The sequence below is a fragment of the Salvia splendens genome, chromosome 10, assembly GCF_004379255.2.
Source record: "Salvia splendens isolate huo1 chromosome 10, SspV2, whole genome shotgun sequence".
Classification (NCBI taxonomy): domain Eukaryota; kingdom Viridiplantae; phylum Streptophyta; class Magnoliopsida; order Lamiales; family Lamiaceae; genus Salvia; species Salvia splendens.
This window is the reverse complement of record NC_056041.1, coordinates 997,931-1,023,933: the sequence shown is the minus strand read 5'-3', so window position 1 is coordinate 1,023,933 and position 26,003 is coordinate 997,931. Positions and strand designations below refer to the sequence as shown.

Here is a 26,003-nt window from a genome sequence, read left to right as displayed (position 1 = left end):
ATGGACCTCCTGAAAATTGTGTCTCATTGCTTTGTGAAAAATTTGGTGCACCCTCAAAATTTGAAGTTTGATACTGACTTATTTGAGGGATGCTACAAATTTATTTATATAATTAGATGCATGAATAATTCTATTTTATAAATATTATTTATACACATAATTGAAAACTGCGTATAATTATTAATTTATATTTTTAATATTAATTACCTGTATCTTGATTCTCTTTCAGTAGAGATATCTTGTGAAGATGATCCTTGCTCCATTATTTCTGAGAGTATTATATATATACAAAAAAAAGTAATAAAATGTTATACAGAAGAGTCAAATTCTAAGTCATGACCAATGTGAGAAAAAAATTTCTATGTAATGTAACATATAGTATACAATAAACTAGATTAAAAAACAATAACTTCAGTTTATTTTAAATTTAAAAACAAAAACTAATTTTGTAGAAATTGTGTGATACTTTCTGGAATTCATACAACATCAACAATTAATAACTATTTTAAAACAATCCATCTTCAAGTAAAATACATGTCTTGTTTTGATTGTTGAAAATAATCAAACTTAAAAGTGCGGTTTAAATATCATGAATACAAAGCATTTATTGAAGCTACACCGTTCTTAACACGCGCGTCTTACACTTTTGGATTACACGCAAAATTATTAAATTGATCAACACGCATCAAAAACCGACAAAATGAGCAAATTAAATGGCATAAATATGAAGTATTAATTAAAGCTACACCGTTCTTAACGCGTCTTACACTTTTGGATTAAATACGAACTTATTAAACTAAACATGCATCTAAAAGCGACAAAATTCATCTGCTCGCTACACGACAACGCCAAACATAATAAACATTAATTACTTCAAAACTACTAAATAAAACAACAATGGATCTACCTAAAATTGAAAATCTGCATCTACAGTCTCATCACGAAACAACATTAATAAATCATCAAATAATTACAGCACAATAACGAAATATAAACATTAGTATGCTTCAAACTAATAGATTTCAAATCCAATTTTAATAATCAAAATGAACATTTTCAAAATTATTACACTTAAAAACTAGTACTCCACTAAGGAAGCAATATTGGATCTACCTAAAATTTAAAATCCGAATCTATCATCTCATCAAATAGAATCAACAATTCAACAAGGAATCACTACACAAATAACAGAATATAATAAACATTAATAATTCAACATTTGTGAGACTTGTAGACTTCAAATCTACTGAATAATCAAAATCGGATCTACAAACCACATATACAAACTGAGATATAATTAAAATACCCGCACGGGCGTAGCGCAGTTGGCAACGAAGGGGCAGATCTTGCTGCAATGAGATATAATTAAAATAAGCATAAATTAACACAACATTCAAATTGAAATCAACCAATACCTTTATAAAGCAACTTAGTGTTGATTTATTTAAAACTCTTCAAGTCCCCAAATAGTCTCACAAAACAAGAATTTTATAGAGTATCTGAAAGAAAACCAATTTTCACCAATGGGATTGTAGCATTCACTTTTGCGAAATTCACATTTACACTTCCTTAAATAATTTGGAGATATTAAACACAACACGGATTATGTACAAATGAAACTTAAAAGCAATAATTAATAAATTTTTCATGCTACCGTTTGTGTAATATGGTCAGTATTATTTATTGGTATCCACAAATACATACAATAGCATTTAATTTGTAATTTGAAATTTAAATTTTATTCCCATGAAAATAAGTAGTAAGTGATTATCTCTAACACCTACCTTATATTTGACCAAAATGGAAGGGCTATTAAAGTGAAATTATTTGAAATATTTCGGCTTTTTTTTCCATTGGGTACTACAGTTTAAAAGCCCAATAACTTAAAAAGGCGTACATATAACTTTCATGAGCCCAATATTATTTTAAATGAGCCCATATATTTTTAACCAAAGTTTATTTGTTTCGTAAAACTTAAAGTCAATTTATCAATGATTAAACTATTAAACCTCTTCAAAATAATCGTCACGTTTACATAAAAATTACTACTCCATCCACAATTAATAGTCAATAATCTTATTTTATTTTGAATGACAAAAATTATAAATTTTCATTCCAAATAGTATGATCAACTATTTTTATTCTTTCTTCTAATACTTTAATATTTTTACATTAAAATTCATAATTATTATTTTTATATTCTATGTGGATATGTATCCGTAAAAATGTTTTTAGTTTTGATTTGGTTAATTTGTGATAGAAGAAGTACTCCACTAAAGTAGAGTGACACTGATAGTACTTGTTATTCAAAAAATTTAATTGTAAAATTTTTCGAAAAGAACGATAATTCCATTGTTGTGAAAGTTAAGATGACAAAGGCCTAAAAACATATGAAAAAAAGGGCCTAAAAACAGAGGAATTCCGCTGCAATGAATTGTTGTACTCTCCGCTACTAAATTAGTTCCTTTTTCCAGCTCATTTCCACTATCTGTGTTTCCAAAGCCATCTCCCACCGCCGGCAATGAAACCCTCCGGCGGCTCACTCACCGCCGCCCCTCAATTTTCTCCTCCGAAGGCGCCTACATTTTGGATCCAGAACGGCGTTTTCCGCCTCACCGCTGACCTGAAACCGCCCAGACGACGGCGATTCAGCCTCAGAGTCTCGTGCAGATCGGGAAATTCGAGTGGCACGACGGCGACGATGCCGCATACATCTCAATTTGGGGATTTGGCGTCGGAGACGCAGAGCGGAGTTGAATCGTTGAGTTTTGAAGTGAGAAGCCCTTCTTCTCCACATAATTTGATTCCGCGCCCTAGATTGAGCTTGAGTGATCAAGCTTTTTTGCTCCTTACCTTCATCGGTTGCACGGTAATTTGCTTTCGGTTACGCAATTTATTGTTTGGACTCGGTACTGTGATTCTTTTTATTTTACTTCAAATTTTTAATTTGTTTATTTTGCATCTTTATAGTGTTTATAATAAGTTGTTGATTTTGTTCGGTATGAAATGAAATATTGTTAATTGATGATTTGCAGACTTCTGTTGCATTCGCTTGCCTTGTTGCTGCAGCTGTGCCAACCTTATTTGTAAGCATAATTTTCTCTTTCTCTCTCAATATCTTGTGGTGAATGTTATCAGGAATACAACTATTATTTGTTTTGCATTCTCTGATAAATGAACTTAATCTGAGGAGTAATGATATATTGCTTGGGTTTATTTGGAATTTTATTATGATATGGTCGATGCCGTAAGACAAGAAGTGCATTGTGAATAAAATTTGAAGAAGTTGCTTTCTTAAACGATAATCTTTTGGGGAAAATTAGAGTGCTCTTATGATTTTGTTATGGTAAGGATCCAAGTCCGGTGTAATTGGTTTGGTGGTATATCTTACTTTTGGCTGTAAAGATTGAAAAACAACAGAGAAATCATCTTTGTTTCCAGGGAAAATTAAAAGATATAATTAACCGCTCAAGACTAAGAAAGACTGGACTTATGGATTCATTTACTTTCCTTTTGCTGTAGGCAATGCGAAGGGCTGCGATATCTCTTTCAAAATTAGCTGATACTGCACGTGAGGAGCTCCCCAGTACAATGGCAGCTGTCAGGCTGTCTGGGATGGAAATCAGTGATCTCACACTGGAATTGAGTGAGTTGAGGTATTTAAACATTTTCATTTCTCCTGACGAGTAGTTCACTAGAAATGATCCAGTCTTCTTCGTTCTTTGGGTGGATAGGTTAGTTGAAGTAGTTAGAATATGTCGATGTTTAGGATTGATAGAATTGGAAGTTTTTAGAAGCTGTGAAAGTTCCTCTAAATATGTGCTGTTTCATCTGTTTCTCAGCCAAGAAATAACAGACGGGGTCAATAAATCCGCTCAAGTAGTGCAAGCAGCCGAAGCTGGAGCTCGTCAAATAGGTTCACTTGCTCGCGAACAAACAATGGGTAAGTCACTCAATTCATTTTCTTCTCAGTTAAACAAAACGAGGCATTCTTATACATATTAAACCTTATTGTAATAAACGAAATAATTGTACTTTATGTAAAAAAAAGCCATGGTTCAGGAAAGAGCTAGCCTGCCTATCATCTCACTACAACCGGTTGTGGCAGGGGCTGCAAAGAAGACTTCTCGTGTTGTTGGTAAAGCAGCCAAGACGTTCTTGAACTACATATCGCCAGGCGAATACAGCTCAGCTGATGAATACGAGGGTTCTGCAGACAGGACAGATAGTTGATAGCTTCAGTCGATATGTAATCTGCTGGCTTATCAATGTAAGTGACTGGCATTGTGGTACGTGACATGACCACCCGAAGACGCTTGCAATTTCCCTCTGGATCAGATCATAATGCAAAATAAAGACTTGCGTAGCCATTCTCTGGTGTAAATACGAAACTATCTTTCCGTGATTAGGACATTAGTTTAAGTGGAGTTTATAGTCATGATCCATTTGAAAACCTCCGCCTGAAATGCTTTGGCATAGACTGAAATGAGTAGATCATGTCATGCACTCATGCTGGAGTTGGCATTTAGTCTAAGTTCAATCTTGCTTGTATTAATCCACATGGATCCAGTTGAAGGGCCCTAAATTTGTACTACTTTTTCGAATTTAAAGTTTTAAGCTCATATCTTCTTTTTTATCCTTACCATGATATTTCAGCTCCATGATGGAGGGCTTATTTTCTAAATATCTAATTTTTCAAGACATTTGTGCCTCGTCTGGGGTTCAAAACGTCATTCGCCATGGATGTATGATGGAGAGGATGTGTGGCCTTTAGATTTGAATCCTTGGGATTTGTTATTGTTATTCGATTTCTGGATGATGTTTATGACCATCTTTATCATTTTGTGAGGTTGTTGCTGTAAGTTCCTTTAGTCAATTGAGGATTGAGTTCAAACCCTGAAATAAATCCTTGGTTTTGCTGAAAATAAAGGGACAATGGAAGGTACTAAACGTTACTCTCTTGCTAAAATATACTCTATGTAACAGGAGTGCTGAGCTGAGAAAACCTCGCTCTCGGGCATCATGGTCACTAATTCAGTGTATTTACGTCGCGTCTTTCTATTATTTGTATGAAGCTTCTCTACAAACATCATCTTTGGATCACACATGAATCACTTCGGGTGTTGCTTCAAATGAACTCTTCTCCCTTGGTCTCTGCAAGCCAACCAAGTGCCTTGTTAGTGATTTCCCGTTCCAAATAACACACACACTTACATACTGGCATATGCATATTATGAATGTTTACGTAGCAACGGATTGAACTAACCATTTCCAGCTGTGTGTTTTTCAAAGCCTTCTCGAGCTCATCTACAACCTCACCTATGGCTGGGCGGCCGGTGCTGGAACTTGCCACACACAGCACTGCTAATTGCAGTATGGACTTAAAATCCACCGTCACAATATTTCCTTTCATCTTACGATCTTGAAAATCTGCTAGTGGCCGTTTTTGCATGTTCACATCTTTTGCCTGCATCATTTTCATATTCTCAATCCTCTTTCCTAGATGTAAAAATAATTTATTTATTTGTGTGTGTGTGTGTGTGCAGATTTGAGATCATATTTGGCTACAATGATGAAAGAACCTTCCTGGTGAGCTGGTCTCTTGCGTCCAGATCGAGCTCGATGACCCTCTGCCCGGATAAGAGCTGCAGCATGACAATGCCAAAACTGTAGATGTCGCTGGCACTGGTTAGTTTGGCATTGCTCATATATTCAGGATCCATATATCCTATCGTTCCTCGAACATCGGTAAACACTTTACTTTCTTCCATACCTAACATCCTAGCCAGACCAAAATCAGACAGCTTTGCTTGCATATCTTCAGTGAGAAGAATGTTTGTCAGCTGTCAAAACAAGAACCCACAATGAACACAATTTCATATTGAACTGATTGACGTGATCGTGTAAAAATCGCTTCGAAACAGGTTAGTTGATTCTCACCTTGATGTCTCTATGAACGATGCATCCATTCGTGTGGTGATGAAGATACCTAAGAGCTAATGCGCATTCCCTCAGGATTCTCACTCGGTCCTCCCACATTAGGACAGCGTCATTCCCTGCACATTCGAACGGTCATGAGCAAGCAAACTGGTGTTTCCAAGAGCAAAAACACAAAAATGAGAAATGACGTACGTAGAAGATGCTGAGCAAGGTTCCCGTGAGGGCAGTACTCGTACACGAGGTACTGCTCCCCATCCTCTATGCAGCAGCCAAATAGACACACGAGATTCGGATGCCTGACCCTCGAAAGGCCCTCTATTTCCCGGGTGAACGAATCCGACGTGTTGCTCTTGTATATCTGCTTGATTGCCACCAACTGCCCACTGGGAAGTACACCCTTGTAAACCATGCCTGCACTGCCTCTTCCTAAGCACCACTTCTCGCCTCTGTGGTTTATCGCGCTGTCAATCTCCGTCTTTGAGAACATGTAGAGGCCATTGATATCCGCCACGCCTTTTGTTTCTGGTAATTTCCTCTTCTTCTGCTGCTTTTCATTCTTGGTTACGTATTTTATCAGCGTTATGATTGCAGCTAAGGCGATCATGGCCAGAACCACTGCTAGTAGAGCTTCAGCCACACCATCTGATCACAATTCACACAAACACACACATTTTTCTGTATGTTGAGTCAAATGAGTCATACTTCATAGATCATCATAACTCTAGAAACTTAATGATGTTTCACTCACAGCTTATCTTGATGTAGTTATGAGGTGCTGCAAGAAAGCAGACACGTTTCAAGTCAGATCATGAGAGAGAAGCTTTTTTTTTTTAATTTACAAAATTGATAAAAATACATTCCTAGATTCCGTAATTAAGTGGTCATGCATTTGGCAAATGAGGGCAAATGCGTGATCATCCAATTGCACATTCTAGGAATGCGTTTTATCGATTTTGTAAAGAAAAAAAGGCGAGCGAGGGAGAGCCAACCTGGACCGGCCAAAGTGGGCAAGCATCTCTCAAAATCATCAGAGGCATCACTCTTCTTCCCAGCAATAACTGAGACAATAAGGCCAACTAGACAGGTAGGTCTCTCAGTATCATTACCCTTCACATCCAGACTTTCCATCATCGTATCCAACGCCGTTGATATCTTCTCCGTGCAAATCCCACAGGCTTTGTCGTAAGAGGCGAAGCTGGAGCACTGGCTGGTGACATTCGGGTCGATGTCCGAAAGCTTCAGCATCGAGCACTTGCCACTTCCATAGTAGAAATCGTTGAAGCCGCAGCTTTGGGTCGAGATGTTGGGCTGCAGCTGGAAGGGTGCACCAGTGCAGTCGGTCCACTGGTCTTGGCTGAGGAAGATGGTCCCTGATGAGCTGTTTTTTGCGACGAGAGCTAATGCTCGCGCGTAGACAACGAGAGCTTCTTGGCAGCAGCTGGTGCGGGGGAAGATGTTCCAGTCGCTTGCGCTCTCTTTGACGCCATGGCATCCACCTAAAGGTCTGTATGGATATGGAGTGAAATCCAACGTGCAAGCTGCAAGTGTAAGTGCAAGATTCATTAGATTAAATTGGATAAAATGATAAATCGAGAACAAATCTTGATCATGCTCAATGATGGTAATCGGATTATTATACTAATTAGTAGCAACTGAGGATAAAAGTAGGTTTAATCATGTTTATTGTCCTTGGTTTTAGTAAAGGAATAATGAGCAATGTGGCTCTCTTGGTTAGATGTGGATAAAACAAGAAAAATGAACATGAGAAACCAAAGTGTAACTTAGTGAATGGTGTGAAAGGCTATAACATAGAGAAGTATAGGGTTGACAAATCACATGGGTTGGGTTGTTATTGCATCGATCCAACTTATTAAGGCAAATTCGAACTCGATTTGGTAAGAAAACCTATAACCCGAATATGAACTTGTTAGTGATTTGATTCTGTTTTTGTTGACACAATGCGATATGACACAAACTTGATAACACACGATAACAACATAATAATAACATAAAATTATTCATACATGTTTTATGGGTGTTTCTTATGAATTTGAAAATATAAACACAATCCTAACTCTAATAATGTTCTCAGTCCCAATTAAAATGATTCATTTCTTTTGGGCATGGGAATTGAGAAAGTGGTGTACTGGTATTTATCGAGTTAAGTAAGAGATAATTATGGCAGATAAAATAGCATATGAAAAAAAAGACAATAAAATAGACATAGTATAAGGGTTAAATTTTTTCAAAGGAAATTTATAATTAACCCTGTGACATCTAAAAAGAAATACTACAAATCAATTATTTTACAACTAATGAAGGAAAAAAATGAAAACAATTATAATGCTAATAACTTTAATTATTAATGGATTTATCTAAACTCGGCCTAAACCCGAAATTATCATATGTTTATTAGGTCCGATAAGGAGTAAAAACTCGGCCTAAACCCGAAATTATCATATGTTTATTAGGTCCGATAAGGAGTAAGATTTAATAATACCCCATTAATTTTGGGTGCGTTCATGTCGGATTTCTTGTCGAAAATTGTCAACCCTGCAGCGACTACTTATTCAGATTCTGACATGGTTCCTACGTAGAAATACAAAAATCGAGAAAATAAGATGAAACAAATTTAAAGAACCTGAATAAGCAAATGATGGTAGTGAAATGGCTAAAATACAAAGCAAAGTCCTTTGAAAGAGAGAATGAAGTCGAAACTTCATCAAGCACAGCCATTCGGTATCCATCTCTATGTGAAAATTCGATTTTGCATTAACAAATTGCTTGAAATTTCATAAGATAATTATTTTCATATTTCTAAAACTAAGAGTTTTTTTTTTTTTGGTAAACAAAGTAAGCCATACACACATTTATAGCTGGTTTCTTCCTCATTTCAACCGAAGAGAGATTCGAATATTCTTTTTTTCTCTTTTTTCTTTATAGCTTCGGACTTTGCAACCTTGTTCTTGAAATTATCTTTTTGGCATCGATCTGCTGTTTTTTGGTTGGTATAATAGAAACAGTGATCAATTTAATCTTCAATATTGGTGTCTATATGAAAAGAAAAAAAATATTCCTAGTATAAATTTTGTTTTAAGACAAATGTTTTATTGTATTTTAAGTTATCAAAATCAGGTACAGTGTCTTCCTCATAGTTCTTTGTGATGATTCTGATAATCTTTAGAGAATATTAGATAGGTGCACTTGATTAAAGTAATATAAACATTTTGTAAAATTAAGGGGTTTTTTCCCAAAAAATTAATATGAGTATAAATAATTGGACCATTTTTATAACGAAAAACTTTCCGAAAAATGTTTAAACGACCCTGAGTTTAATAAAAATCATTATAATAAAAATGCGCTCATAGTCACTCTTCTTATGTTGTGTCAACAAATAATACCTATACACCATCAATTTTTTTTCTTAAATTGATAATCTATATATTTCATTTGAGAATTTGTATTGTATTGTATTTTACAATTGACTTGAACGTGTGATGAAGATATTAGAATTTAGAAAGTGTAATCATAATACTATTAACTAGCAAGTTGTTTTAATATTCTTACTATCTAATTTACTTGATAATTATTTTTTGTATTGTTAATACAAAAAGGCTGAAACCCCCACCCTAAGGGCCCCTTAAATCCCGGTCCGACAGTATTGTAAGGGGTGTTAAATCAGAATATATAGTGACCCGTTAGGGAAAAAAAATAGTGCATAACACTCAAATTAGTGATCAAGTTGCCGAGTAGGAATCAACACTCAAAACAGAATTTAGCGTTAAGAACAACTAACAAGAGAAGTATTTAATATTAATTTCTTAAGTCATGATTTATATTGTCACAACGACATTGGTACCTATGTCGACAAATTTCTTGATTTCATTATATTTGGTGAATATCAATAAGCTTGTAGTGTACGACACATTTTTAGTATAAAATTATTAAAAAAATAAAAGAAATATGATAAAAATAAATAAAATATTTTTAGTGGTAAATGATTCTCATCAATGTCACAACTTCTTAGGGATGCCGTTAGGGCATCCACTATAGGGGCGACGCGCCGGCCGCCCCCAATCCGCCGCCACCCCACCGATCTATAGTGCATGGAGCGTCCGCCCCGAGGCGGACACCATTTTTGGGGCGGAAGGCCCTCTGGCGATAAGGGTGCGAGGACGCACCGGTCACGCCTCGCCGCGCCTATAGGCGCGCCGGCCACCCCCCGGAAGTTTTTTTTTATTTTTTCTAATTATTTTCAAAAATTGTATTATAAATACCACTCCTCCACCACCCATTTTACACCATTTTCAAACATTCTCCATTAATTCACTCTCTACACTTTCACTCTCAAAAAATGCACGGTGGAGACGACGAATCACCCGGCACTGACGAATCGAGATATGGCGGCTATCCTTCCTAGCCGTGGGGTTGGAGTCAAATTCCCCCTCTGTGGGGATCGAATCCAACTCCTCCTCCATCTCAGCCGTGGAGGTCGAGTCCCACGCCCCAACATTTTCAGAGGAATTTGAGCCGCTCGGCGTTTAGAGATTAGGGCAATGACAGCTGAGTCGTGTACGGACAAAAAAGAGGGCGGGGCTATTGGAAGTGTCCGCCTTATAATGGATGCCCTTAGGGCAATGACAGTCGAGTCCGTGTACGGAAAAACACTTCAATCTAAACCCTTTACACTATACTTGTGATTAATTAAGACTAGTTTACCTGGATTAAAAGAAAATTACTTAATGTGAACTCAAAATAACTATTTCTTTTATCTTAAATTTTTTTTATGATTATTTTATAATAGCATAATTTCAACGTATCGTCGAAATTTGAATAAGTTTCCATAAGGCCATCCACAATATGAATAGCTCAGCAATAGCCCAGGCATAGCCTAGCCACAAACTCCTCCTGCCACATCATCAACATTAAAAATCCTCCTGCCACATCATAAATAGCACAGCCATAGCCTAGCTACATCATAAATAGCCCAGCCACATCAATAGTCACATCACTCAAAATTATATAAAACAAATAATTAACAATCACACAAAATACGCAATTTAATTTACGAGACATATACGAGAAAATTCAATAATATTATTAAAATTTAAAAAGTACATTAATTAAAAAAAATTACATAATTAACAAAAAAACTACTGCCGTGCAGTCCTCCGCGCCCATAACTCTTTAATTAAATTCTTTTGGAGTCGAATATGAGCCTCCGTTTGGCGAATTAAGATAGAGAGAGTACTCGTTAAAACAAGTGTTGCGAATGAAAATGACGTATCTGGCGCGTATATATAGTGTTTCGAAAAAAAAAATCGCGCTAGGCGATCCGGACGCTACAATAGCGCCGAACGGATCGCCCAGCGCACCGTCTAGCACCACGGAACCGCCGAGCGCTAGGCGGTTTTTAATTCAGGAAATGGCTGGGCGGTTGCAATAGATCGCCTAGCGCCGGCGCTCGGCTAAGCGGTGCCCACTATTGTGGATGGCCTAAAAACCCCACCTATCATTTATCAACGTTGCAGGGCTCATAATCACAAGACCCCTTATCCGATCAAACTCCACACGTCACCTATTTTCCCATTCCATATTTCTAACTCAATGCCCAAAAAATAGGATGGCCATTCTCGTTTCACATTTTCAAGGTTTTCGGGCTCTTCCTCTGCTCTTTTCTTTCTACATTTGGTTTTGTCTTAGTTTGCACTATTAAGAAGTATTGGCATTTCTGAATTCTCATATTTAGCACAGTTTATATGTTTATTAGGTGTGAAAACTCATTTTTATTATGAGGGGCTGTGAGAGATTGTGCAATTTGGCATTTAGTTGGCTAAAAATTGATTCTTGCTGAAAAAAATTGTCTCTTGGAGAATCCCAAGTGATTAAGTGAGGGATTTTGAGTGAAATACAATGAAATTCTGTTTTTTGACACTTCTGTGTTTTTGCTTTAGTAATTAGTAGTGTACATATATTTCAAGAATTGATATCGCATAATCCCAATATAGCAAGTTTGACGGTTTGTGAGAGATTGAGCAATGCTGACATTTAGTTTGATTAAAAATTGTTTCTTTAAGAATCCCAAGTGATGTAGTGAGGGTTTTGAGTGATATACCATGAAATTCCGCTTCTCAAGTGCTTAAATTAGCATATTATATAAAAAAATCCATTATTAGATGCCGCAGCCGTTTTCTTGAAAGATACACTTTATTAGCTGTTATATTCATGAAAGATGAAAGCTTCATAGAAAATTTCAATGAATCAAGGCGGAAAGATTCATGATTCTCTTCTAGGAATATACAGTTGGATTCTTCTTGGTGTGGGGTGGGGTGGGGTGGGGTGGGGTGGGGGGAATCTATGAAATATGAATTTTTTTTTAAAATACTCCCTCTAAGAATGTGTTGAGTGTGTTGTAAATAGAGAAATGACCCACTTGTATGGATTTGAACTATAGTTCAGGATTCTTGAGTTAGTTTAGTTTTTTGTATTTGCAGAGCTTTTGATTTGTGTTTATGCTATTGTATCTTCTCTATTTGGAATAATATCTAGATTATCTTAACTGTCGTTGCAATGAAAATATGTTCGAGAGAGTTGCTTATTGGCATTAAATAGTTCACATGAGAATCATCCTTCAATCTAAAACTATGATGAAATTCAAATGCCAATGGAGTTTTACTATTTTTGGAGAGATATGAAACGAAATCATGATTTGTATTGCAATGCTATATCGTAAACAATACTGATATATACATGGACTTTTGATGATGAATTGGTAAAACATTCATGTTTGACATGTTAGAAGCATATCTAACACGATTGTTCTAACTCAGTTAGTGTTCGGCTGTCATCAGCGTGAGCCATGGCTTTTCCGCTGTACTCAGGAGTGCTTTCCAATAGCGAAAGCAAATTATTGCATGATAAATCGAAGTTAACTAGTTGTGGAAGATATGGCTGCGGTAGAGCTAATTTCAATGGCAATCTAATAGTAAGAGTAGGTTTGGGTAGATGGAACCTCCGGTGTGAAGGGTTGGGGCGGAGGCAGTCACCTTCAAGCTGCGGTGGGATTAGCTCAGTTATAGCCGAGGTGATGAGTCCACTTTTTGATGTGTTCTCAATGTGTTGTTGCCATTGCTTCGTGTTTCACACTTTCTTGTTATGTATAGGTGAAGGAGAAACTGTGTTTCCCGGAGGTGTCTAGTCTTGATTTTTGGAAGAAACGGACCTATGTTGAGGGAGCAGGGGTGGTAGTGGCGTTAGCACTGATGATGAGTCCCTTGGCTCAGGCTGTGGACGCATTGAAAACTTGTACTTGCTTACTCAAGGAGTGTAGGTAACCCGAAATTAAAATTTTTGAGCACATAATAGTGACAATAGTACGACTATGCCATTTCCCGTCTTATAATTATTGATCACGAGCAATGATGTTTGGCTGCAGAATCGAGCTTGCAAAGTGCATTGCGAATCCATCATGTGCTGCTAACGTTGCGTGTCTCAACACTTGCAACAACAGGCCGGACGAGACTGAATGCCAGGTAACTCGAACACTTGCCATAATATACGAACTTCTTGAGATTTTCATAGCTCTAATAAGTAGGTTTATCAGTTTATGATCATTGTGTATTGCAGATAAAGTGCGGAGATTTGTTTGCAAACAGCGTAGTGGACGAGTTCAACGACTGTGCAGTCACAAGGAAGAAGTGTGTGCCTCAAAAATCTGATCTAGGCGACTTCCCCGCACCAGATCTGGCCCTTCTAGTGCAGAACTTCAACATGAGTGATTTCAATGGGAAATGGTTCATAAGCAGCGGTTTGAATCCTACGTTCGACACTTTTGACTGCCAACTGCATGAGTTTCATACCGAGGGGAACAAGCTTGTAGCAAACTTGACATGGCGGATCAAGACTCCGGACACGGGCTTCTTCACCCGAACAGCAGTCCAGAACTTCATCCAAGATCCTAAATATCCGGGGATATTGTACAACCATGACAACGAGTATCTTCACTACCAAGATGACTGGTAACTTCTGCTCATTGTTATGCCCATTGCTTGAATTATTGCATTTCTTAACATATACTCCCTCCGTTCCATGATAATTGGCAACACGCCTATATCGTTCGGCATAGTGTCAAGTTAGCTATAAGGCACTTGTTGATAGAGGTGGCAAATTTGACTACACATTTGTAGACTTGAGATAAAATGGACTGGGCCAATAAAATGGATTGGCCCAATAAGCAGCTCGGGAGGCTAGGGTCAGCTTGGCCCAAAGATTGGTCATATGGCCCAAAAAACCATAACCTGATTGGCCCGGACTGACCGGCCCGAGTATTTTGACGCCTACTTGATGGTACTATCATTTAGCTATCAATATTGATGATTATGGTGTGTGTGTTGGCCTAGCAGTAGAGTGGTTAATGTCAAAGGTCTTAGGTTTGAGTTTAACGTGTTGATTATGAATCGTTTGAGCAGGTACATTCTCTCAGCCCAGGTGGAAAACAAACCGGACGACTACATATTCGTCTACTACCGTGGCCGGAACGACGCGTGGGACGGCTACGGCGGCGCAGTGATCTACACCCGGAGCGCGGTTCTGCCCGAGAGCATCGTGCCCCGGCTGGAGAAGGCGGCGAAGAGTGTCGGCCGCGACCTGAGCCAGTTCATCAAGACAGACAACACGTGCGGGCCCGAGCCCCCCCTGGTGGAGCGGCTGGAGAAGACGGTGGAGGAGGGCGAGGGGATCATCGCGAGGGAGGTCGAGGAGATCGAGCAGGAGGTCGAGCAGGGAGTCGAGAAGGCGAAGAAGACGGAGATGACGTTGTTCGAAAGGCTGGCGGGAGGGTTCCAAGAGCTGATCAAAGACAAGGATTACTTCTTGCAAGAGCTGAGTAAGGAAGAGATGGATTTGTTGAATGATCTGAAAATGGAAGCAAGTGAGGTGGAGAAGCTCTTTGGAAGAGCTTTGCCTTTGAGAAAACTGAGGTGAATGTGTTGTATAGTCAAAGAATGAAAGAAAGATTTATTGATTTTATTAGTACCATTTTATGCAAAGACTCATGTATAGCTCATACATGAATACATGATTCTATAGAGAAATATCATGCTACATTTTATATGACCACTATTTGTGAACATAGTTATCATTTAATTTACATTTGGTGTAATTTTTTTTATTTTATATTATAAATTTGATATTAATACATTAAAAATTATTGTCGACTTTTTTAATCTTACAAATTACATAAAAATCAAAATCTTATTTATTATTTATATATATATTTAAGATTATAAAGAAAAAAATGAATTTTTAATTTTAGATAATTTATAAAGTTAATTAATGGGGTCAATAATACTTTTTAGATATTTTATACAAAATAAATAACGCTAACAAGTGTAGTACTAAGCGAGGGAAAGTAATAATATTTTTTTAGTTGTTGCACTAAAAATAGTATGTATAAAATAAAATTAATATAGCCTACCGGTAACAAGAACTGAAAAGAGAGCAGTGTCCACGAATATTGTTTTATTATTCTAAAACCTAAATTAATAAATTTAATTCTTTATAGATACTTTGGTTTGTTTTATTTGGATCCGACAATATTAATATAGATTTGATATGTACCTTTTGGGCCTTTCACTATTCTTAGACTTTGATGGGGGTGGGGTCCATCAACTAAGTCACAATTTTTCTTAGTTGAAATTTGGTTTCGATGTGTTTTAAACTATAAATCAAGTAATGGTTATGGTTGATTATTCAATAAATAGTATATAATTTTATTAAACTTCTTCAATATTAAGTAAAAATGGTCATTGGGGTTCACTAATTATAATGTCTTCATTTTATAACAAATCGTGAGGCATAAAAAACAATGTATTCACATAGCTATATCCTATATAGAAATACTATAGCACATGATAGTAAATGTGGATAGCATAAAAGATAAAACATGTATACTGTATTAATTTCTCCACTTGGCCCATAATTATGGTGTTGTGTGCGGCAGAAATCATGGTGGAAAATGTTTCTTTTTAGAGGGAATCATGGTGGAAAATGATGATGCAAAAGTCTTCTAATCCTTTTACATTGTTTGATTTTAATATTCTTCTATGTACTGTCCCAAAAGTTCAATAATTTCTTGATCATCTCTATTCATTAAGCTAGATAAATTAAATTAATTTTAGTCAGTCAGAGTAAGAATAATTTCATATGATACTCACCTCCTTAGCTCCTGAAAAATAATTTTAGTTTTTCTATCAAAATTAATCTATTTTCATTTTTGAATAATTTTCATTACACATTAAATTACTAGTGATGTAAGTCGCTCTATATGTTAACAAGATTTTAACTATTTTTCTTTTATCACTTTCATACTTTCCAAACTGCACATTCAAATTTGTATTTTCCTTTTTAGAGCAGAGAAAAGATATTTATTTATTGATTAGAGGCGGTCAACAGTCAACACCCTTTATATGACGGCGAATTAAAACACTACACTCTTCCGAGCTAATATCCTTTGTTTTTCCATTTTATTAAATCACTATTCACAAATATTTGTTTTAATACTTATATAAAATGCCTAGACACACCCAGACCTAAAAGAAAACGACCAAGAAGTGTCTTCGCACATTGGTAACCATTAAAATATTAATTAATTAATTAATTAATTACAAAAAGTACACTTTTAATCTCAAAAATTAGTCACTTAAGTGTGCGTGTTTGACTTCCCCATCACTTGCGTTCACACTTGCACAGATTCCAATTGTCTACCTAATTTGTCTTATTTTCCTTGACAAATTGTATAAAACACTTCAACTACACTATAAATAAATAAAAACGATAATTATTTTTTCATTTAACAAAATGGTAAATTTATCTTACTAAAAAAGTGTTTCATTTTCTTGTAATTCAATCATTTTTTTCGTTTGTTCTCCATTATTTTACTAATCTTATATTAAAATTCATAGTAGTATTGTTACTGCAAATATTATTTTTATAGACAGATCTAGTACCAGGAAGCATATAAATTACTAAAAACATAGCCTTTATTTTTATAGTGATTTTTGGTTTAAATTTAAAAATATTTAAAATATAACGTATATTTGTGCTGCTATTTAGATATCCAGTCAACTTAAGATGATGTTACTACAAGAAATAGACTTTGACACCAATTTATGCTTAGAAATAATCAAGAAAACATTTCTTAAATTGCACGTAAAATGTGATGCGTACTATTAAATGAACAATAGCGACAATCACATGTTACATTAGTAATATAGCATATTTCAAACTAGTATTTCGGATGATCGACAAAACATAATTATATTATATTTATAATAAATTTCTCTTTCTAATGAAATTAATAAGGTGAGCAGTACTTTCTACTATTAATATTTTAGTCATTTTTATTTCATTTATAATTTATTAATTTTATATTAAAATTTGTATGGTCAAATATCGAAGATTATCATGCAAATATTCAATTTAATTAAGCTCGCATATTTCAATGTGTTGATACTCAAACCATTGACTTAATTCACTACCATTTATCCAAGATTCAAGCATTCTAACTTACAATCAACTCAAGACTTTTCCCTCTTATTTGTAATTCCCACACCAAAAATCTCAGTTTTCAACACCTACACACATCCATTCTTTGACTAATCTCAAAATCCCATTACTAGACAAAAAAAACAACAATGATAAATGACTTTGAAAATGATGTAGCGCTAGTGTGTGTTTCCCTTAGCATCCGCAATGGAGGATGTCTCGCCGGACATCCGCGCGGGACGTCCGCCATTAGGCGAGGGAGGGGCGGACGAGGACGTCGGTTGCGGACACCGCACATCCGCGGCTTTCCGGCAATGTCCGTCGGGATGTCTGTCTGGACGTCCGCCATTGCGGTGCCACGACGGACATCCCGACGGACGGCCCAATTTTTTATTTAAAAAAAACTCTATATATACGGCTCGTTGCAAACTCTATATATACGGCTCGTTGCAAACTCTATATATACAATTTTTTTAAAAACTCTAACGCATGTATTATCGTCGAATATGAAAGCCTAAAACAAAAACATATCATACAGACCCCCGGGCTAGCGGCAAACTATAGAAATTCAAGGCATAACATGTACTTTGTTTGAATCGTTTTTTGGTTTGGGATGTTTTTTTTTTGTGTGAACTATGTACTTTTTTTAATTTAAATATGTATGCTTTTTTTAAAAAAATAAAATCGTTGCATTTTTCCCGTATTCGTGTCAAAAATTTAATTCCGTAAATTGTGTATTTGTGAATTTGTGAATTTTTATTATTGTGGATATCCGCAGGGATGTCCTTGGGATGTCCGCCATTGTGCAGTGGAATGTCCTTATGACATGGCAGTGCAGTGAGAGATCCTTATGACGTGGCAGTGTAGTGGTTTTTGGGAAGTCGGCCGAGAAGTCCGTCCAAACCATCCGCACCAACAGTTAGAGCATGCGTAACGCAAGGGGCCGGGCCGCATCTCGCGAGTCCCGGCCCGTCCCATGCATTACACGGAAGGGCGGCACGGCTCAGGCCCGTCCCGGTGACGCGTGACCTGCCTGGGGAGCGTCCCGCGTCCCGGCCCGGGACGGGGTTGCACGGTGACGGGCCGCTACTGTTCATCGATTTAATTTTTTTTTTTTTTTGCATTTTTAAGAAGAAGAAGAAGAAGGGGGAGAGGGGGAAGAAGGAGGAAGAGGAAGAAGAAGGAGATGGAGAGGGGCGACGTTTTTTTCATCAATTTTAATTTTTTTTTTATTTTTTGCATTTTTAAGAAGAAGAAGAAGGGGGAGAGGGGGAAGAAGAAGGAAGAGGAAGAAGGAGATGGAGAAGGGCAACGTGTATTGCAGAATTTTAATTTTTTTATTTTTTTTGTATTTTTTTTATTACTCTAATTTTTTGTATATTTTTTAGTTTATAATTTATTATTTTTGTATTAAAAATGAATTGCTCGTGTTATAATTGCTCAACGTATTTTATTTTACGTTCAAAATAGGTTATAGTTGTGAATAGTGTCATTTATTAGTTGCGGCCCGGGCCGCAACCTCCAGGGTTACAGCAGTTGGGGCCTGGGCCGCAACTGTAGAGGAATGATGACGTGGAGGAGACTTGGGGCCGGAAATGGAGACGGGGTTATTGATGCCCCTTAACAACCAACCCACCACCTCACATCCCCACCACCACCTGACATTTCACAGAGAAAGAGAGATAGATAGAAATCAAGATTCAATCTGATTTCCATTCCAATTTCCAATCCATCCACCATCCATATTCTCTCTCTCACATGGGCACAGTAAGTAACAAAAAGAAAAACTCTTCAAGATCTTGATTCCTTCAACATCAGCATCACTTTTCCCTTTTCGAGTTGTTTGAGGAATCTTGAGTTGGTTTTATTACTATTTTTGTAGGAAAATTACAGAAAGAGTGGGCAGATTCCGGCGTTTGGCGACTGGGAGAATGCGAGTGAGATGCCGATAACGCAGTATTTCGAGTGCGCGAGGCAGGCGGGGCTGCTCCGCTGCAGCTGCTCCGGCGAATGCGGCGGCTCCTACGGTGCTAACGCCGCGTATTGGGGCGGCGGCGGTGCTAATTCTTATGGGGTTGGTTATGAGAAGCCTTTGCCTTTGCCTCGCCGAGTTTATGCCGTTCCTGAGCGAAAGGTTGGTTACTTTCCTCACTCTTTTTTTAAAAAAAAAATTGTGATTATATTTTGTTTATTACTGAAAAATTAATTTCTTGTAAATTTTCTGAATTTTGATTTCATCGAATAACTGCATTCTGTATAATTAATGTAACGTACTAATGGATTTAGAGCATCATAAAAAATGTCATTTTGCATACTGATATCAGAGTAATAATTAGAAAAAGATAAAACTTTATGAATTACATAATTTTTTATTTTCAAACCTTGATTGATCAAATATCGTAAGTGAAATAACTGTGGTTTTTTTATTTTATTATAATGAGCTTTAGAAAATTTGAAGTTTTGAGTGTATATGGTCTGATTTTCCAATATACTAGTACTAGTTAGAAGAACGCTGTAGATAGATAGCACAAATATAAAATTTGGAGTCAATTAGATTTGGACTCTACAATCACACAGCATCCCACTTGCATATATGAAAAAAAGTGGTGGGTAAGATTGTAATGCATCCAATTAAATTCTATCAAACAGTCAAACCCAGGGTTCACATTCAATAATCCAATTTACATAGCTTGAAATTTAGTCTCAGGCAAGAGGAGTGAACAAGGGGTATCCACATTCAAATGAGCAAATGAAGAAAGTTAAGGTTCGTGACTTGATGAATCAACCAAGATTAAATCCGACAGTCCCTCACAAACACCACCCAAAACAGAGTAATACTACTAAATCTGGAAACCTCGTACAACATAGATCCTCGGTTTCTGCTAAACCTGTGGATGAGGATCTGTACAAGATCCCACCCGAGCTACTCGAAAATTCGAAAAGAGTAAGTAATTTGCTTTCAATTTGTACATGTTTTTGTGTAAAAGATTTATCTAATATTGATATTTTCTTCAGAAAAAAATGCTGGGATTCTTCTCCAAATGCATGGTTCCTCCATGTGCTGCATGAGCCAAGCTTGAGTAGTTTGCATAGAATGATTGAAGCTATTACACTTGTGAAAGACTATGAAAAGAATTTATAATCAATTTTTCATCTTCATTGAGTCTCCCCCCTAAAAAAATTGGCTAAATAGTTGCCATTTGGCCAAAGTATGTTGACAAGCCTTATAGTATAAAAAAATTAGTATTCTTTAATTCCCCGTGTCGTCTACTATCAAAGCTATTAATAATGGATGGATGGAGTATAATATAGTTGCAGATAGCTAAAATTATGTATGTTATGTGTAATGATCATGTTGTGAACTGCTAATTAATGCTATAATCATTATGTGTAATGTTCATGCTATGAATTGCTTTACCAAGCACAATTTGCTGATATATGGGCTGTCAATAATTACAATATGTTTTTGTTAGTAACCAATTTTTCTGGCTGGGAGCTACGGCTCCCTTATTGTGGACACTCTAAGTGTATTTGTCATTAATTTTTCGAATGAACCAACTACCTAGTCCTTTGTCAAAATATATTCATGTTATCTTCAAAATGCTCTCCCCATTTCCAAAAAATAATCCATTTTTGTCATTTTAATTTGTTCTTCAAAACTGATCCACTTCAAATTTTGGTAAGATTTTATTTCTAATGAAGTAAGCTATCATTTTTCACTAATAATACTCTAGTAATTTTTTCTATCTATCTCTCCTGTTTTATCAATCTTGCATTAAAACTCACGTCAATTCTTAGATTCTCTATTTTTCTGAAATAGAAGTATTAATAAAATATAAGCGGAATGAGCTAGTAAAATATGCGAATCCATTACCAAGTTAGTAAAATTAAGTGAGATAAATAATAAGAAAAAATTAGTAAAATATAAGTCTCATTGTTATACATTAGTTTTATAATAAAACATGAGTATAATAATGAGTTAGTAGCAAACGAAGTCCATTTACCAAAAAATGGAAAAAAACAAATGTGGACACTATTTTGTCAACGAACCAATATGGCGAATGTGGACATTATTTCATGGTCGGAGGTATTTTTTTCTTACAGGGATATGGTGAATAATACCATTGAACTACACTAGTAAAGTAGCTAGGCAAATTTTAGTATGGAAGATAAATAAACTAAACATGATAAGGACACACATTCTCGATCATTTTTGTTCTATAACACCAAGATAGATAAGTTATCTACCCTACCAAACTGCCCATCAATATTTCAAGAATGAACATGATATGTATGTAACCAAAATCAAGTAAAACAAATTCCACCACCTTGATTAGTGTATACTATTTGTTACCTATTTAGGCTAATCTCGGCGTGAACTTCTTTCAACATCATCACAATCTTCTTTGCTAGCAAGATCAATGATACAGAAGTAGCTGCAAGAAAACACAAAGATCTCGTAGACAAAATCTAAATATCACAATCTCAACAAAATAACATCCATACATAAATCAAAATTACAAGGATGAAAGAAGAATAGTACATAGGTAAGCGAACAAGTAAAGAAGAATCGTAAATAGGTATGTGAACATGTAAATTCAGTGGTTTCTGGTTTAGGTAATAAACTAACAAAGTACAACATCAGATGATTATATAGAATCCTAAATTGCATGCTACATTTAAAATTAGCAGCACAATGGTTTCTGGTTTTGGTAATAAACTAACAAAGTATAACATCAGATGATTATATAGAATCCTAAATTGCATGCTACATTTAAAATTAGCAGCACAAACTGGGAATAGTGAACCCTCATATAAAAGACATAAACCACTCTATGAATTCACAATATGGTGGAACTAATGATAACAACATCTAGTGTTTATCTGGATTGACTAACTAAGACGTGACCATCGTGGATAAAGTAGTCTGTGGTGGAATGTAAAGGTCAAGTGTGAAGAGAAATATTTACAGATAACAAATCGAAGCAACTCAAAATAATGCATTGGCTAATTACCTGCAAAGGTCAAACTCATAGTTTTTCCATGCCCAAAACTTGATGCTCAAACGAGTCAGTTAAAATAGCATCAACTGATAAGTTTAATAAAAATGCCAATACAAAAGATTACAATGTAAACATAGAGGAAAACTCGGCCATTAAACAAACAGAATGACGAATTTCAAGGATACAGAGAAGGATACAGGCGACGGACAAATTGGAAACACCAGCATGCTGCTTGCTGCCAAATTTGGTGATCAAACAAAAGCAAGAACCAGACTTACTATCAACCCACATTTAGAAGAATTTTGAAAATCTGATGTTAGGGAAACTTACCCCAACTTTGATAACACTTGACCCATGTTAGGTAAGATAGTTCGCATGTGGAAATCACATATCATTACAGAGGTGCACGCCAATAACCAGTAAGCAAGTCCGTTGATCAGAAATCTTTTCCTCTTACATATCATGAGTGACTGCAGGATCATATCTGTCATCAAACTCATGCCGAGAACCACTACTCCGGTTTGATTTGCTTTTCCTTCTATCCGCATGTCCTCTCTCGTCTTCATCTCTCTCTCCAGAAGCCCTGTCTCGTTTGCTTCTATCTCGGACCTCATACTCCCAACAGTCTTTGGCTCTCTCTCTCTTACGACTACTTCTCTCATGTTCATCTCTTCTTTTATGAGTTTTCTGCTCATGCTCATCTCTAGTGCTTTTATAATACCTTTTGTCATGTGACTCACTTCGTCTTTGGTGTGATCTTCGCAAATCATCTTCAGCAAAGTCTGACTTTTCTCCACCATTCTTCAGCACTCTTGAGTGACTGTGAACTCGTCTTCCATCACGTGTTGCAGACTCATCTCTGTCATACCAATTACCCTTATTGCTTCTATCGGGAAATTGACGCCTATCATCCCAACTTGAATCCCGTCTTCTCTGCTGGTAGTCATCCTCAAAAACTCTTGCATAATCACGAGAGTGTACATCTTTCCTGTTATCAACTGATTGGCCCCTATCATCTTCAGGAACTTCAGAATTTCTCCTCGATCCAAAATAATCAGCTGCTCTTGCATGCCCATCCATATTTTCAGAGCCCAAAGCTTCATTCTCATCCACAGCATTTGACAAGCCACTGATCCCTTCAGATAGCCTGAATTCCTCCATATATTCTTCTATAATACCCCTCGTTACCTTCAAGACATTACAAGGAGAAAAGATTAAATTAAATATGCTGATTTCCAACCAATATAAACATTGATGACATACAAAGGTTTCAAAAGAAAAACAAAAGTTCTTACCTCCACAGCATTACGCTTGAGTTTCTTGCCACGGTATGACATTCGCCGCCTTTTGTAGTCTCTTTCCTCAGCTAATAATTCCTCTTTTGTCTTTACTCTGTTGGCATCCTACATGATAACAAAAATAAATATTGTATCAAGAAAAAGAATCAACAGAAAAAAAAATGCTATTACTCGGATATCATTACAACTTATCCTCAAAATAATGAAAAGGCCAGTTACTCTGTACGGAGCAGTTTCAAAGGCAAAATTGGCCAGTGTAGTAAATGACCTACTATTAACTTCTGACCTTAAGTCAAACAGGATTTCAACCTACTCATACCTCCTAGTTGAACCATCATTTCGAAGAAGCAGTTTAAAAGGGACTATTTTTAAGCAAAAGGCAGTACAGAGAAATGATAGCTCGAAGATATAAACCGACTCACTTATAGAGAAGTTACCTGATTGTTTGACCTATGCCGCAGAAAACCATCATATTCGATTACAGGTCTATAATCTGGACGTTTCTGTCGTTCCTCAACAGCTATCATGGACACATGAGCATGTTCCACATTACTGCAAGAAAATTATAACAGAAAGGAAGAGATTAAGACCAAGAAATTAGGAAAGCAAGGTGAATTGCATTAAGCTAATCATCAAACATATCACTAATAACTTCATGCAGTTCGACCTATAGCTTTCCACGATGAAGTGCTTCTCCGTTTAACAAAAAGAGCAAGCACAGTAGAACACAAAATCAATCTATATATACCAAAAAAGATTTAAACCAACACAGGATACAAGCTTAAAGTAGAAACAACCAAAACAATAAAATATACCGTTGGTAAGTAGAGGTTGGCCTGTCATTACGCAATGATTTGATCTTATCTTCAATAAAAGTGCGTTCATATAATGCTGCCACAGCGGCAGCCACTTGAGAGACGAATATCACACTGTTTTGAACTGTTTCATCAATTGATCCAGCATTTTGTACCTGCTCTTCTACACATCTGCCATCATTTCCCTCCTCGCTAGGTTCATCATCCTTTCCCTCCAAAGGAAACAGCGAAGCATCCGATGCAGAGTTCCGCACACATTCTTTCAACAAATCAACAGCAAAATACTTCCCATTAACTTCACCATACAAAACACTGAACTGCAATGCTAGCCACGCTATCGCCCTAACTAAAACCGCGCATTCAAAAATCTGATTCCCACACAGAGCTTTCTCAATTCCCTTCATCTCTCCATCGCTATACATTAATCCTGCCAGCTCAAGAGCCTCCCTAACAATCACCTTCAAAGTAAGCTTAACTAACACAGCCACATGATCTCTCATGGCACAATCAATAATCATACCATATCTAGGCGAATTCATAATGATCCAATCATACAAATGCAACAATTTACAGTCTCTCAACCTTAGTATCGCACGCAAAATTCGTGAAGAGTACGCTGCGGGGAAACCACCACCCCACGATTCAATTTCATTTCGAATTGCCCAAATCTCAGACGGCAGAAACCTAATAAAATCAAGCGCGGCAGCTTCCGTTGGAGATTTTTCATTGAAATCGGCGCACTCGGTGTATAAAACCCTAGGTAAGTTGAGGGATGGAGGCGGTGGAGTAGCGGGGGTGACAGGGCCGGGGCAATTATGGTAAAAAAAACTGTTGGCGGCGTCATTATAGGCGATGTAGCTGTCGAGAGAGACGGTGAGCTCGGACGAATCGGCTGGGATGGTGGGTAAGGCGGCGGCGGTTGATGAGGAGGAGGAGCTGAGAGTGAGGGGATAGTGGAAATTGTGAGTTAGAGAGAGAGGAGAAGGGCAATTGAGGTAGTGAGAGAATAGGATTGAAGGAGGGAGACGGTGGTTAGGGTTGAAAGGGCAGGGGACGTAGGTATAGGCAGCGGTGGAGGCGTCAGCGATTGGAGGTGGGAGAGACTGGAGGGCGGTGGAAGAGAGGTGAAGAAGAGATTTGAGGTCGGAGAGAGCAGTGGTGACGGACGGCGGTGGATTAGGATGATGGAAAGCGGCGGTGGTAGGCGGCGGCGGCGGTGCTCGGTTCATAGCCAAGGTGAACTTGTCAAACTGTGTGAAATCGCTTCGTGTTTCGAATTTCGAGCATGAGAAATCGCTTTGCTAATTTGCAAGGATATGACGCTTCTCTTGCTGGGCATGAACTTATCCATTTTTTTTGTAGGGTTAATTAGGTCCGTCAAAATGGATATCGGGAATTGGATA

The 26,003-nt window shown here is 36.9% G+C and overlaps 5 protein-coding genes across 14 annotated transcripts; 3 read left to right on the top strand and 2 right to left on the bottom strand.

Annotated features, from left to right (window-relative positions):
* The first annotated feature begins 2,354 nt into the window (after window positions 1-2,354).
* LOC121753065 lies at window positions 2,355-4,642 on the top strand. Of its 2 annotated transcripts, none has more exons than XM_042148221.1 (5): window positions 2,355-2,869; window positions 3,036-3,086; window positions 3,523-3,656; window positions 3,843-3,943; window positions 4,052-4,642. In XM_042148221.1, the coding sequence occupies exons 1-5, from the start codon at window positions 2,522-2,524 to the stop codon at window positions 4,231-4,233; spliced, it is 816 nt and encodes a 271-aa protein (XP_042004155.1). In that variant the 5' UTR covers window positions 2,355-2,521; the 3' UTR covers window positions 4,234-4,642. The 2 variants fall into 2 exon arrangements, with proteins under 2 accessions (XP_042004155.1, XP_042004156.1); XM_042148222.1 differs by having other exon boundaries at window positions 2,357-2,869; window positions 4,109-4,642.
* A 151-nt stretch (window positions 4,643-4,793) lies between these two features.
* On the bottom strand, window positions 4,794-7,761 carry LOC121753066 (probable receptor-like protein kinase At1g11050). Its single transcript, XM_042148223.1, has 5 exons — window positions 6,930-7,761; window positions 6,689-6,715; window positions 6,133-6,582; window positions 5,941-6,056; window positions 4,794-5,843 (listed from the first exon to the last, which is right to left on the bottom strand). The coding sequence occupies exons 1-5, from the start codon at window positions 7,501-7,503 to the stop codon at window positions 5,565-5,567; spliced, it is 1,446 nt and encodes a 481-aa protein (XP_042004157.1). The 5' UTR covers window positions 7,504-7,761; the 3' UTR covers window positions 4,794-5,564.
* A 3,720-nt stretch (window positions 7,762-11,481) lies between these two features.
* On the top strand, window positions 11,482-15,088 carry LOC121751030 (violaxanthin de-epoxidase, chloroplastic-like). Of its 3 annotated transcripts, none has more exons than XM_042145731.1 (6): window positions 11,482-11,591; window positions 12,792-13,024; window positions 13,104-13,270; window positions 13,376-13,472; window positions 13,567-13,958; window positions 14,409-15,088. In XM_042145731.1, the coding sequence occupies exons 2-6, from the start codon at window positions 12,800-12,802 to the stop codon at window positions 14,920-14,922; spliced, it is 1,395 nt and encodes a 464-aa protein (XP_042001665.1). In that variant the 5' UTR covers window positions 11,482-11,591; window positions 12,792-12,799; the 3' UTR covers window positions 14,923-15,088. The 3 variants fall into 3 exon arrangements, with proteins under 3 accessions (XP_042001665.1, XP_042001663.1, XP_042001664.1); XM_042145729.1 differs by having other exon boundaries at window positions 11,488-11,591; window positions 12,771-13,024; XM_042145730.1 differs by lacking the exon at window positions 11,482-11,591 and having other exon boundaries at window positions 12,319-13,024.
* A 4,048-nt stretch (window positions 15,089-19,136) lies between these two features.
* Window positions 19,137-20,647, top strand: LOC121751344. 3 transcript variants are annotated; one of them, XM_042146068.1, is made up of 4 exons: window positions 19,137-19,251; window positions 19,367-19,618; window positions 20,186-20,428; window positions 20,500-20,647. In XM_042146068.1, exons 1-4 carry the CDS (start codon window positions 19,243-19,245, stop codon window positions 20,551-20,553), a joined length of 558 nt encoding a protein of 185 aa, XP_042002002.1. In that variant the 5' UTR covers window positions 19,137-19,242; the 3' UTR covers window positions 20,554-20,647. The 3 variants fall into 3 exon arrangements, with proteins under 3 accessions (XP_042002002.1, XP_042002001.1, XP_042002000.1); XM_042146067.1 differs by having other exon boundaries at window positions 20,192-20,647; XM_042146066.1 differs by having other exon boundaries at window positions 20,186-20,647.
* LOC121751343 (U11/U12 small nuclear ribonucleoprotein 48 kDa protein-like) lies at window positions 20,258-25,913 on the bottom strand. Of its 5 annotated transcripts, none has more exons than XM_042146064.1 (7): window positions 24,601-25,913; window positions 24,223-24,337; window positions 23,783-23,890; window positions 22,818-23,675; window positions 22,500-22,722; window positions 21,839-21,920; window positions 20,258-20,607 (listed from the first exon to the last, which is right to left on the bottom strand). In XM_042146064.1, exons 1-4 carry the CDS (start codon window positions 25,827-25,829, stop codon window positions 22,941-22,943), a joined length of 2,187 nt encoding a protein of 728 aa, XP_042001998.1. In that variant the 5' UTR covers window positions 25,830-25,913; the 3' UTR covers window positions 20,258-20,607; window positions 21,839-21,920; window positions 22,500-22,722; window positions 22,818-22,940. The 5 variants fall into 5 exon arrangements, with proteins under 5 accessions (XP_042001998.1, XP_042001997.1, XP_042001996.1 ...); XM_042146063.1 differs by having other exon boundaries at window positions 20,258-20,545; XM_042146062.1 differs by lacking the exon at window positions 20,258-20,607 and having other exon boundaries at window positions 21,640-21,920.
* Between the last annotated feature and the right edge of the window lie 90 nt (window positions 25,914-26,003).